Source organism: Chironomus tepperi, unplaced genomic scaffold (assembly GCF_022539635.2).
Source record: "Chironomus tepperi strain 1889 unplaced genomic scaffold, CSIRO-AGI_Ctep_v1 contig_8, whole genome shotgun sequence".
NCBI lineage: Eukaryota > Metazoa > Arthropoda > Insecta > Diptera > Chironomidae > Chironomus > Chironomus tepperi.
In genome coordinates, this window is record NW_027226130.1 from 1,647,660 (window position 1) to 1,660,580 (window position 12,921).

General features: G+C 33.7%; 3 protein-coding genes across 3 annotated transcripts; 2 read left to right on the plus strand and 1 right to left on the minus strand.

Annotated features, from left to right (window-relative positions):
- The first annotated feature begins 463 nt into the window (after window positions 1-463).
- On the plus strand, window positions 464-2,894 carry LOC139100630 (heat shock 70 kDa protein cognate 2-like). The gene has a single exon (XM_070653317.1). The coding sequence runs from the start codon at window positions 644-646 to the stop codon at window positions 2,579-2,581; it is 1,938 nt and encodes a 645-aa protein (XP_070509418.1). The 5' UTR covers window positions 464-643; the 3' UTR covers window positions 2,582-2,894.
- Window positions 2,895-5,219: 2,325 nt separating this feature from the next.
- LOC139100384 (glutamate receptor ionotropic, NMDA 2B-like) lies at window positions 5,220-9,501 on the minus strand. The gene is made up of 8 exons (XM_070653003.1): window positions 9,245-9,501; window positions 8,209-8,936; window positions 7,972-8,144; window positions 7,889-7,906; window positions 7,594-7,831; window positions 5,982-7,317; window positions 5,638-5,926; window positions 5,220-5,582 (listed from the first exon to the last, which is right to left on the minus strand). Exons 1-8 carry the CDS (start codon window positions 9,390-9,392, stop codon window positions 5,441-5,443), a joined length of 3,072 nt encoding a protein of 1,023 aa, XP_070509104.1. The 5' UTR covers window positions 9,393-9,501; the 3' UTR covers window positions 5,220-5,440.
- Window positions 9,502-10,667: 1,166 nt separating this feature from the next.
- LOC139100949 (pachytene checkpoint protein 2 homolog) lies at window positions 10,668-12,262 on the plus strand. The gene is made up of 2 exons (XM_070653738.1): window positions 10,668-11,024; window positions 11,077-12,262. The coding sequence occupies exons 1-2, from the start codon at window positions 10,720-10,722 to the stop codon at window positions 12,026-12,028; spliced, it is 1,257 nt and encodes a 418-aa protein (XP_070509839.1). The 5' UTR covers window positions 10,668-10,719; the 3' UTR covers window positions 12,029-12,262.
- Window positions 12,263-12,921: the final 659 nt, after the last annotated feature.

Here is a 12,921-nt window from a genome sequence, read left to right on the forward strand (position 1 = left end):
TTAAACTAAGGTGATATATTATTGATGGTGGCAAACTCGTTCCATTGCTCGTTAAATTATCTATGATAATTTATGCGCCTTAAAACGATTTGCTGGAATTTGACAATGACCCAAGACATGTGACGTAGATTTTTTATTTTTGAATCGTGCGTGGGAATTACTTATCAAAACATGGATGTAAACAGCTCATAATTTCTCTTAATTCATACAGGTAATTTGCATCATCCATTCTATAATTAGATTCATGCTCATTTTCTTGAATATTCTAGAATATTCGTTACACTAACAATTACTGTGTAATATATACGTTTCTAGCACTTTCAATACAAAACTGCTGTGAAATGTTCCAGAACCTCTCAAATGTTTTCTAGAAAGTGCGAGGTTTTGACCAGCGAATTTTCTCGACATCCGTAGATTGTTCCATTTCTCTACGTTTTCATATATAAAGCGGACGTAAACGTAGCGAAAAGCAATCATTTCAAAAAAGATAACTGAACAAGAAAGAGCTCACAGAAGTGAAAAAGTAAAAGAAAATTCAAAGCGAATCAAAACTTAAAAAAGTGAAAAAATTGTGAAATTGAATAAAAAAAAATAATTTTTGTGAATTTAAAAGTAAAGAAAGTGAAAAATAAAAGGAACTAAAATGCCATCAAAACAGAAAACAGGAACAGCAATTGGTATTGATCTTGGCACAACATACTCGTGTGTTGGTGTCTTTCAACATGGAAAAGTCGAGATCATTGCCAATGAGATGGGAAACAGAACAACACCAAGTTATGTGGCATTCACAGACTCAGAACGATTAATTGGTGATGCAGCTAAAAATCAAGTTGCAATGAATCCACAAAATACAGTATTTGATGCAAAACGATTGATTGGACGACGATTTGATGATGAGAAGATTCAAGCTGATATGAAGCACTGGCCATTTAAAGTCTATAATGATTGTGGTAAGCCAAAGATCCAAGTTGAATTTAAAGGAGAACAGAAGAGATTTGCACCTGAAGAAATCAGTTCCATGGTCTTGACAAAGATGAAAGAGACAGCAGAAGCATATTTAGGACAGAAAGTCACAGATGCAGTTATTACAGTTCCAGCTTATTTCAATGATTCACAACGTCAAGCAACAAAAGATGCTGGTGCCATTGCTGGTTTGAATGTCTTGAGAATCATCAATGAACCAACTGCAGCAGCACTTGCTTATGGTCTTGATAAGAATCTTAAAGGAGAACGAAATGTTTTGATTTTTGATCTTGGTGGTGGAACTTTTGATGTCTCAATCTTAACAATTGATGAAGGTTCATTGTTTGAAGTCAGATCAACAGCTGGTGATACACATTTGGGTGGTGAAGACTTTGACAACAGATTAGTCAATCATTTCATTGAAGAATTCAAACGTAAACATCGATCAGATTTGAGTAAGAATATTCGTGCATTGAGACGTTTAAGAACAGCATGTGAACGAGCCAAGAGAACATTATCATCATCCACTGAGGCAACAATTGAAATTGATGCTTTACATGAAGGAATTGATTTCTATTCAAAGATCACACGAGCACGTTTTGAGGAAATGAATATGGATTTATTCAGATCAACACTTGAACCAGTTGAGCGTGCATTAAGAGATGCAAAAATGGACAAGAGTCAAATTCATGATGTTGTTCTTGTTGGTGGATCTACTCGAATTCCAAAAGTTCAGAAAATGCTTCAAGATTTCTTCTCTGGCAAGAGCTTGAATTTCTCAATCAATCCAGATGAAGCAGTTGCATATGGTGCTGCAGTTCAAGCAGCAATTCTCACTGGTGATAGCAGCTCAACAATCCAAGATGTCTTACTTGTTGATGTTACACCATTATCATTGGGTATTGAAACAGCTGGTGGTGTCATGACTAAACTCATTGAAAGAAATGCTCGAATTCCATGCAAGCAACAGAAGACATTCACAACATATTCAGATAATCAGCCAGCAGTTACTATTCAAGTATTTGAAGGTGAAAGAGCTATGACAAAAGATAACAATTTATTGGGAACATTTAATTTGACTGGAATTCCACCAGCACCAAGAGGAGTTCCACAAATTGAAGTCACATTTGATCTTGATGCCAATGGCATCTTGAATGTCTCAGCTAAAGATAGTTCAACTGGAAAACAAGAAACAATTACAATCAAGAATGACAAAGGACGTTTGTCAAAGGCTGAAATTGATCGAATGCTTTCTGAGGCTGAAAAGTATCGTGATGAAGATGAAAAGCATCAACAAAGAATTCAAGCAAGAAATCAACTTGAAAGTTACATCTTTGGATGCAAACAAGCAGTTGAAGATGCTCCAGCAGGTAAATTGACTGAAGAAGACAAAAAGATCGTCCGTGACAAGTGCACATCTGAATTGTCATGGCTTGATTCCAATACACTTGCTGAAAAGGATGAATTTGAACATCATTTGAAAGAAATGCAACGAGTTTGTAGTCCAATAATGGCAAAAATGCATGGAGGTGCTGGAGGACCAAAAGCAGCTGGAGGTTGTGGACCACAAAGTGGACAAGGAGCATACGCTGGTCCAACAGTTGAGGAAGTTGATTAAATCAGCAGTTGATAGAATTAAGATATAAAGCTTCAAAGATACTCAATTCATTAATCATATTGGATGTTTAGGCATTTATGCTAGAAATTATTTTTTGTCACATAACTTATTGCTTCCTTGGTTGTAGGAGAGAATAGTCATAACTTTAAGTTCAGGAATCATGAGACTAATTTGTAAATTATTGTTCCTTATGTTATGTTTGTAAATTTGTGATTATTTGAGATCTAAATTAATTAATTAGGAGCGCAATTATTTAATGTACAGCAATAATTATTAAGTAGAATAATAAATTATTTTTAGCTTTAAAGAACCCTAAAGATTTGTCTTTGCTTCTTATTCAAACTTTAAAATTCATAATAGAATTAGTAATCCAATTAAAATCTCGAGTTGACACTTAGCTTTCCAGGTGTTATAAGCCAAATTTTTCTTGTGTCTACACCAATGGTGAGCATTATTATGATCGTTTAGGTCACAATTTTCCTTGTTTTTTCTTAGCTTTAGCAAATTTTTCTTTCGATTTTCCAGAAGTCGGATGAAGAAATGTCAATTTTATTTCATGCAACTTAAAATTGACTTAAAATTCAAACGGTTTCAAGTCAACTTGAGTGAATTTGTAAGAAGTTGTCGAAAAAAGGATCACAAATTTTGAACATAACAGAAAGACAGAAGGACAAACAGAACAAGTCATATAAAACCGTGTATTAAAAACTGCTATAATCAAGTCACTTCAACTCCGTCTGTAAACATATTGGTTTATCACATTTTTACATAACATTCATAAAATATTGTCCATTATAAGCCTGTACCGGCAAATAAGCCTAGAAAATAATTGAAAATCGGATTTTTCGTTATTTTTGAGTGTGAATTAATATGAACATTATGTGATGTAAATCCTTACTTACTTAGTTGCTTCGCTGGCCTTACAGATCAGGTGTGATTCATGGCCTCCCTCAGTCGGATCTGAAGTTGGCTCTATCGCTGGCTACCGCTTGCCAATTACCAATTCCAAGTGTGACACTATCTCTATGGACAGCTTCTTTCCATGAGTTCTTTGGCCTACCGCTAGACGGAAATACTTCATAATTTAATTTGGCATGTCAATGTCTAATTGATGACTAATTTTTACGTATTTTCGTCCATTATCATATTACTTACTGGAACCATGCTCTGTGTTGGAACTCAGGTTATTACATTTGACTCTATTGCTGGCCACATCACAAAGCTTGTACAAATTCTCTGTTTTGACATCTAATTGACATTCCTGCAATTCCACACTCCTTTCTCATAAGAGATCCAGAAATGAAAATCAAAGCGCTATTTTAAATATTATCCAATAAACAATTTTATGCCTTTTAATAAAGTTTGAATAACATACACTCAATAATAATAATATTTTTCATTATAATGGTACAGAACATGAATTGTTAACATTATACTTTTCAATATTTCGTTTCATTTCTTTTGTCATATTTAGTTATAAGACTTTTTTGTGGCAATTCTCATCCTTCCTTCAACTGATAGTAAACCTTTAAAGTTAGGTGGGTACATTTATTTATCTATGGTCGCTATTGTTTTGCTATTTTTTATTACTTTATGGTATGTAGAAATAAATATTCATTGCCACTTAATTCTCATCGTTAAAGCTTAGTTCTTTTAATTTTTTAAAAATGTTTCACGTCAATTAATTACTGTGAAGATCATTTTTAGTCACTAGAGATTCTCATTATGATTAAACATAAATTCATAGGTTATTTAAAGGGATCCATTTAAGGATATACACTTAGGGTTACATAAATAAGAATTATTATCAACAGTAGTTAATTCAATAGTTAATTCAGCTTATACTTTAACAACGTAACAAAACATCTTAGAATCATTCAATAATTGATTTATTTAGGGTTCGGCCGTAAACCGCAGGTCTGCAGTGTGTGCTATTCAGTTATGCAAACTTGCAGTTTTTGGCTGTATTTTACAGATCGTCTCAATCAGAGTTGCAACACAGATATCTGTCACAGGCAAAAACTGTACAATTTCTTGATAATTTGTATGGTTTTGTAAGAAAATTGTATGAATTTCGCTTGTAGCAGGTGCCTGTTTTGCAGTTCTGGGCCCAAGCTGCAAATTGCACTTTTTGTCTGCAAACCTGCAGTTTTAACCGAATCCTAAGTTTATTACTATCAAGGTTAAGGATGTGGACTTAGGGGTAATATTGAATCACTAGGATATCCAAGGATACGAGGAGCTGTCCTGTCTAAACTGTCTAAAAATGTTATTTTCATTTCTCATAGTTCCTGTCTTGCAAAAATTAGTTCAAATGGCGTTATAAAAAATTGTCTGTAAAATACCAAAAAAGTGCTCATTTATGTCTTCATTCCGTGCGACACACGATTCCCATGTGACAGCTATTGTTATTTTTTAGGGTTCGTCCAGGGTTGAAGGTCTGCATTTCCTGTATTTTAGCTGCGATGGCTTCAGTTTTTGTCTGTGTCTGATAGTTTGTCCAAGGCTGAAGCCTGCATTGTATGTAATTTGGATGCGGTTGTATCTTACAGTTCATCCACGGCTGCAGGCCGAATTTCCTACATTTCTGATGACCAGGTCTGCAGTTTTCGGTTCTACCTTATAGCTCGTTCGTAGTTGCAGACCTACAATTCTGGACGAACCCCAATAATCTTCAAATTATGCATCAACTTATTGATTCTGTTGCTATGGATGTGGTTATTAAATTATTCCTTTATACACCACACTGAGTTAATTTTGATTCACTTTTTTTAAATTACACCAAATTTTAAGAATACTTTTTAAATCTATTTGAGCATCCGCACAATCAGCACGAATTGTATATCATTTTGAGCATATTTAAAGGACCGTTTCCATTTCAGCAATTTCCGTCTTGTATGTCCATCGATATAAATCTTGAGCACTTCCACCTAAACTTAAATTGCCGAGAATGTGTGGCTTATCATGTCGATCGCTTATTAAGTTTGACATTGAAGTTATTCTGTAAAGAAATTTTGATATTAATGAGCATAAACAGCATATAGCACAATACTTACTTGATTTGAGGTGGCTTCAATCCATTTGCATCCATAGTCTTCTCAAGTTGCTTAACACGCAATCTAGACATGTCCAATTCATGCTTTACCTTCCATAAATGTGTATCGCATAATGGATCTTTGCATCTGTGATTTCTGATAAGTTCTGTGGCTTCAAATACAGCTCCTCTGAATGTTAGCGATTTACCCATCGATAATGATATTAATGCACAACATCCACCACGATCGGATTTGGCCAAACGTGCTCTGAAGTATTTAAAGTACAAATATTCCAAAAGAAGTAGCAGTGCTGCATAAAGGAAAGATATTAGATGCATATTTTGAATAAATCGTTAATACCTTACCAGCTAGCAAAATTCCAGCCATAAGCAACAAGAAAGCAGACAAGAACTGCTCCAGAGCCAAAGGATCTGATGACTTATGTTCCTGTTTATTAAGCCGGCATGTTCCAGTCATCCAATATCGTCTCAATCTTTCTAAATCACCATTTGCTCTAAATTCCAATAAGCGCTTATTAAACATATTGACATATTTTGAATTTCTTGAAAATGCCAGTCCATATCCAGTCATTGCATACCATTGACCAACTGTCAGCAATCGACAATCCTCATCTTGTTGGACTAAATAATCTAAAACTGTACCATCATAGATAAAAGCATCAAGCGATCCACTAAGAATAGATGAAACGCCTTCCGAGACTGATGTCTTGTTGAACTTCCGCATATACCAATGCATTTCCTTAAAATACTTAGCAATTGTTGAATCTGTGTGACTGTATGGAATTGTGCCAAATTTGATCGGAGGTTTAATTGAGAATGGTCTTGACAGTCGAGTATCATCCAAGCCTGAGAACTCATGAAATTCTTCACGAGTAATCATAAAGGCTGCCAAATTGGCAGTGTAAATAGCAAGAAATACGACAGCAAACATAGCCCACACATTTGTCATAAATCTAGCTGTGAAACCCCTCGGTGAATCAACATGTACGGCAGCTTGAAACAGTACAGCCCAAACAAGCCAATAAGTACGAAAGAGTGAGAATCTGTAAGGCAATACGCCATTCTTTCCTTGTGCTGCTTGAGGAACTGCCATTTTCATATCAAAACCACTCGGCGATAAAAATTCAAATAAGAAGATCATAAATGTAGCTGCTTGAATTGCGACAATTCCAACAAGCATCCATGATGCTGTATCAAATGGTTCTAAGAAAGCTGTTGGTGAAATAATTCCAGTTCTTTTAGCGACTACAATGGCAATGCCTGTTTCCATAAATGGCTCACTAAAGTCAACGACTGCTTCTCGTTCAGCATTAATCATTAAGGATGTCAGCACCATGTCTGTTTTTCTATTTACTAATTCTGCAATTAACCCATTCCATTTTCCATTATCAAGAACACCCCAACGTCCATCCTCAACTCTGACAAGTTCATATGTGAAGCCTAGCTCTTCTGCAAATTTCTCCAATAAATCAATACAGAATCCACTGCAGCATTGGAAGTAAGATCCATTCTTATGTGCTTGATCAATATCCACAACATCAGCATCAGGTGCTACACGACAAATCACTCCTCTATCCATTAAGCATTTTCCGGAGACTGGATCGGGTGGGGATAGATTGATGTATGGCGCTTCCTCTAGGAATGTAATCTTAAGATGGAACTTCTCTGGTACACCTTGTGGCTGTAATTTAAATGAATTGTTGATCAATTGATGATGGCAAATTTAAAACCTTACAAATGTAAAGTTGAAAACCATACAAATTCTGAATGATGTAAACAACATTTGTAAGGTTCTACACAGTTGCAAAACAAGCACCTGTGATAGGCAAAAACAGTACAAATTCTTGATAATTTGTATGGTTTTTCTTATAAAACCATACAAATTATCAAGAATTTGTATGGTTTTTGCCTATCACAGACACCTGTTTTACATGTCTGGTTCTACAATATCACTTACAGGCGCATGAGAATTTCCAGGCCAATAAATATCCCTGATGTCAAGCTGCTGCTGTGCATTCGTTTGCCATGACTTCCAAACACCAATTTCCTCCCAAACAATTCCTTTTGACGTTACACTAGGTCTTAAATTCATTATTTTTAATTCTGTTGACCGCAAGTCACCGTCTGTATTAAATTCAACATTTGGCTTGTTGATGTCTCCTTCAATTGACACGTTGCGAAGGTATCGGAAGAACCTGGAAGATTGTTACTGTAAATAGCATTGAATGCTAAGAATGGAAGCCTATACTTACACTTCCCCCATGTCCCATCTATACAGAAAAAACCAGCAATAAATTAATCAAGCAATTAATCTTGCCAAAATGAAGTAATTTACCGTCCACGACCCTCATCTTCGCATGATAATCCGTGCGTGTTCAACTTCCTTCCTTTGTTATGGATATCATTCAAATAAGATTCGACTCCAGATGCATAAACTTTAATTCCAGTTGCGATTTCATTAACGAGACTTCCTGATGATGTATCAAAATGTACGCCCAACATTCCAACCTTTTTATACAGCATAAAGGATATAAATTACTGAGTATAAATTACATCAAGTAACTGATCTTACCGGAAAACTCGAATGTGGTTGTGTATTTTCAATAACTGATTGCGTCACAACCCACACATAATTTTCACCAGTTAAATGATGTGTTTCAGCTGCCTTTAATATATCAATTGCCTCACTTTTTGTACAATAAAGCAGCATGACACGAGCTTCACTGTTTATCAAATCCGTTAAATCACTTGGACGCGTAACAATAATTGAATTTAGAATTGTGAATTTAAATCGATCTTGCATTTCAGCAACATGCTCTCTAATTGCTTGCACAAAATCATCATGACCGGCAATTTGAGATGTGACAATTGAAAATTGATGCCATTTGTATCGTTCAAGAATGCTCAGCATGGCTTTAGTTTGATGCTCAATTGTTGGTGCTAATTGAAGTTGAAGTGTTGATTGTGAGGCTCTACGTTCAAGACCTGAATTGTCAGCATTCCAACTAATCACTGGTATACCTAAATAGCCTGCCAATTGTAGAAAATATTGTGCACTTGCTGTTGATCGACCATACTGCTCGTAATTCATCAAATATAAAATTGCTGATACATTTGCATGTAAAAATTGTTTACATAAAATTGTCAAAATAGCTGTTGGACTTGGATTTAATGTTAATGACTCGAAATGGATGTTGGATGGCGTAAATTCATAGTCTTTAAGGAATGATAATTTCTGGCCACGTGACTTGGATAGACCGGTGACAGCCAAGTTTATTGCACGGAGATACTCACGTTTACCTGTGGAATTGGAACAAATTATATAATTAGAGTCTGGAAGCTACTAAGCAACAATTTCTATAAATGCATAGCAGTGATGACAAACAGAAGAGTTTGTTTTGGATATAAGACAATTGAATTGGTTTGAAGGGGAAATGAAAGGAAAAGTGAGGGGAAATATCAACTGATAACAAATAAAAAAGGAACACAAAGGGATAGTGGTGTGAGGCATTCTCACATCCATGGATAATTGTTACATAATTAAATTTGTAAGTGAAAAAAATCAGAATTACTTAACATTTTTATGGATTTTTGGAACCTGAACTTACCAAAATTGGTGTGTGGAGCAATTAGACCAATATTCAATTGATTCGATGACTGACTGGTGCTTCCAGAGGAACTTGCTCGATTGGAATTCCCACGAAATGCAACAGCACTAACGAAGAAGCTTAGGAAAATAATGTAATATCTCTTCATGGCTAGTTCCTTTACTCAATAAAGGACTTAATTGTTGATTCTGTTAATTATTTAGCTATGAAAATTAATAATTTTAACTTTTATCCGACATTGAATGGGCGTGAATTTTCATTCCTTTAATTTCACAAATGAATTCAACAATTTTCAACTATATTCCAACAAATTCAAGTCACTTTGATGCTTATTAACTAATTTATTTAGGAATTATTACAATTTTCTTTAAAAAATTAATAAATTTTATAAAATGAAAAAATTTTCACAATGGCTAAGTCCACAAGATGAAAATTTTTCTTACATCTGAAAATTTTCCCCTATTTTTCAACATACTTTTGGTCCATTATCACAACATCCCCACCCTTAATGCCACATGGATTTAATGTAAACATTAATGGTACGCATGTACAAAAAGTGTCTAGAAAAACATTTTCTTCTTATTTGTACCGGAATATTTGTAAAGCAACACGTGCTATTTCAGATGATTTACTATCAAAATGTTGTTGTAAAATCAGGTGGTTTTTATTGCTATTTCAGAATTTGTGTTGGCTGTTATTGATCAAATATTGTTGTTGGCATTGATCCGTTTATGCATTATGTAGAAGAATATCCAACAGAGCATCTGATTGTCAGTTCTTCTAGAAATTATCGGAATTGATTGAAATTGTTAACATTTTACAGTCGCTTGCTTTTTTCATCATTTTCAATGATTTTTCTTTCATTCCGGTGGCTTCTTGCAATTTTTGCACATATCCTGACTATTAAAATGCTGTTGTAGATTAATAGAACTCCCAGAAATCTCTAAAATTGTCTTAAATTAACAGATACTCAAAATAAAGCCTTGTTTACTGTGATGAACATAAATTTTAAAAGTAAAAATACCGTTTAAATTCTTATTTAAAATCTGTGGAACTAGTTGATTGCTTTATAATAAGTAAATAGGTATCATAGAAATTGAATCCTTGCAATGCGTTTAATCTATTTGTATAAAAGCTACAAGGTCAGATAGTATCTAATAAAAAATATAACGAATTTTCCAATTTCAAATATCTTTCGTCTAATCCATTGTCAATCATCTGTAATTTTTCCGTAATCTTCTTTTAATTTAATTTCGTTTTAATCTTATGTAACCACAATCCTAAAGAACAATTCACAACATTCTTATGTTTCTCCACATGATTCTCCACGCGCATGATTTACAAATCCTCAAGCATTTACATCACACCAAACATTGCATAACGTATTTTTAAAATTTAAATCCATATATTTTTACCGGCAAATTTTTGTTGTTTTGTTTTTCAATAAAATATAATTTTAAAGTGTTAATTAAATAATGATTACGTCAATTGAAGTTGGATTACTTAAAGATGACTTTTGTCGAAAGCAGGAACTCGAAGACATCATATTTAAATCAATAGAATCAAAGTTATTAAACAAAAATTCAATTATTTACATTCCGTCCAAGAAATTTACATTCCTGAATGAATTTGAAGGATCAATAAATTGTATCTCTATTGATGATATTGCTGACAAAATTGACAGAGAGCATGTCGAATTCTATTACTACGAGTTTTCAGAGCACATTGATCCGGAATTGGAAGTCATGGAAGCTCACGATGAGCAAATTACAAGTTCAATGTAAGTTTTTATTGAAATTTTGTACTGGATCTTAATTTTCCTGTATTTTTAGGCACTGGATCTTACCAAACAGAACAGACTTGAATGGTTTATGGGAATCTCTAGTCTATGACAACAATCTGAAGGAAAATTTATTAAATTTTGCAAAAACAATTTTATTATTCTCTGAAATGGCTGTGGATCAAAACATTATATCCTGTAACCGTCTAATTCTCCTTCATGGCAAGCCTGGAACTGGTAAAACATCTCTAGCCAAAGCATTGGCACAGAAATTATCAATCAGAATGAATAACAAGTATCAATTCAGTCATTTATTTGAAATTAATTCACATTCATTATTTTCGAGGTATTTTTCGGAAAGTGGCAAGCTAGTCATGAAGTTATTCCAACAGATCCAAGATGTCATTGAAATGGAATCAAATCTCGTTATTGTACTTATCGATGAAGTCGAGTCAATTGCATTTGCACGTGAAAACATATCAAATAATGAACCAAGTGATTCAGTCAGAGTTGTCAACTCCGTACTTACACAATTGGACAAGATTAAGAGATATCCAAATGTCCTGATCATAGCAACAAGTAATTTAACTAAGAGCATTGATTTAGCATTTTTGGATCGTGCTGATATTGTCATGATGATTGAGCAGCCTTCATTTGATGCAATTTTGAAGATCATTTCTTCAGCTATAAATGAATTAGCTGACAAAGGAATGATCGTTCCTGACAGCATAGATGATGGACGTGATGACTTCAACATTGATACCATCAATAATTACGAAACATTCCTGGAATTGCAGCATTTTTCACCATTTTCAACAGCTAATATAATGTGCCATGTCTGTAAAGAAGCTGCAGGTATTAGTGGACGTAGTTTAAGAAAATTGCCGTTCCTGGCTCATGCCTTGTTTTTAAAGAAGAGTACAGCAACGTTACGTGAGTTTCTTATTGCTATGAGATCAGCTGTTGATTACACAAAACGGAATAAGGATGTGATCCAAGAATGATTTGGGGATTTAATGTCAAATACAATTGGGACAACTATTTTACTGGTAGAATTGTCATATTAGTGATTAATCCTTTTCTGTGGTGATCTAAAGAATCAGCAGATATACTTTAATTAAATCAAACTCTGTAAGATTAAAAATCTGAAACAAAAAGTTTAGTTTAAGTTTAAGTTCAATTTTGTATAAATTAAAACAGATTTTCTTATTTTATTAAAACTTTTATTCAAATTTCCATTTTTTAAAACACAGTTCAATAAAATATTTGTATCGAATAATCATATGTCTAAGACGTAGTCTAAGACTGTCGTTTAATATTCAAATTGTATTTGCAACTTTTAGTTTATTTAATTAAACTTTTATTAGTTGAATTCGTCTGGTTCTGATCACTGAAGAATAGACATCGTTGTTATCAAATTAAATCCGTAAGGAGTCTTTAATTAAACTTATTAATAAATATGCATTGTATCCATCAATTCCATCAGTTTAGACAGCTAGAATTCTTTGGTTCAACTGTTTATTAACACAAAATGAAGAGTTACTCAGTGAGAAAACGATCATCTAACTCGAACCAAAATGGCAACTCTTAAACGTAGATTTGATAGAGGTACATATTTATGGAAGAACCTCTCTAAATCGAATGAATTTGCTTATAATGTAATTTGTTTCTACTCGAAATTTTCGATCCCTGAATACGCGAATGTTATATCCGAGTTATATTCCTTACATTTTTTAACGAAAATTAAATTTTTCCAATTAAATGTTCATCCCCTCGGAAGAATTGGCATGAATAAATCATTTCGTCAGTAAATTAAGGTAACTACATTTCTTTAAAGACTTTTAACTTAATAAATAAATAGAAACATGCATTGTTATTGTGTGAACAACTGTTTAAT

Bases quoted from the DNA above. Each gene is read 5' to 3' on its own strand.
- LOC139100949 (XM_070653738.1), top strand. From the start codon at position 10,720: ATGATTACGTCAATTGAAGTTGGATTACTTAAAGATGACTTTTGTCGA. The intron at 11,025-11,076 runs GTAAGTTTTTAT...CTGTATTTTTAG, and splicing joins GAGCAAATTACAAGTTCAAT to GCACTGGATCTTACCAAACA.
- LOC139100384 (XM_070653003.1), bottom strand. From the start codon at position 9,392: ATGAAGAGATATTACATTATTTTCCTAAGCTTCTTCGTTAGTGCTGTT. The intron at 8,145-8,208 runs GTAAGATCAGTT...CTGTATAAAAAG, and splicing joins AACCACATTCGAGTTTTCCG to GTTGGAATGTTGGGCGTACA. The intron at 7,318-7,593 runs GTAAGTGATATT...TTTAAATTACAG, and splicing joins CTGGAAATTCTCATGCGCCT to CCACAAGGTGTACCAGAGAA.
- LOC139100630 (XM_070653317.1), top strand. From the start codon at position 644: ATGCCATCAAAACAGAAAACAGGAACAGCAATTGGTATTGATCTTGGC.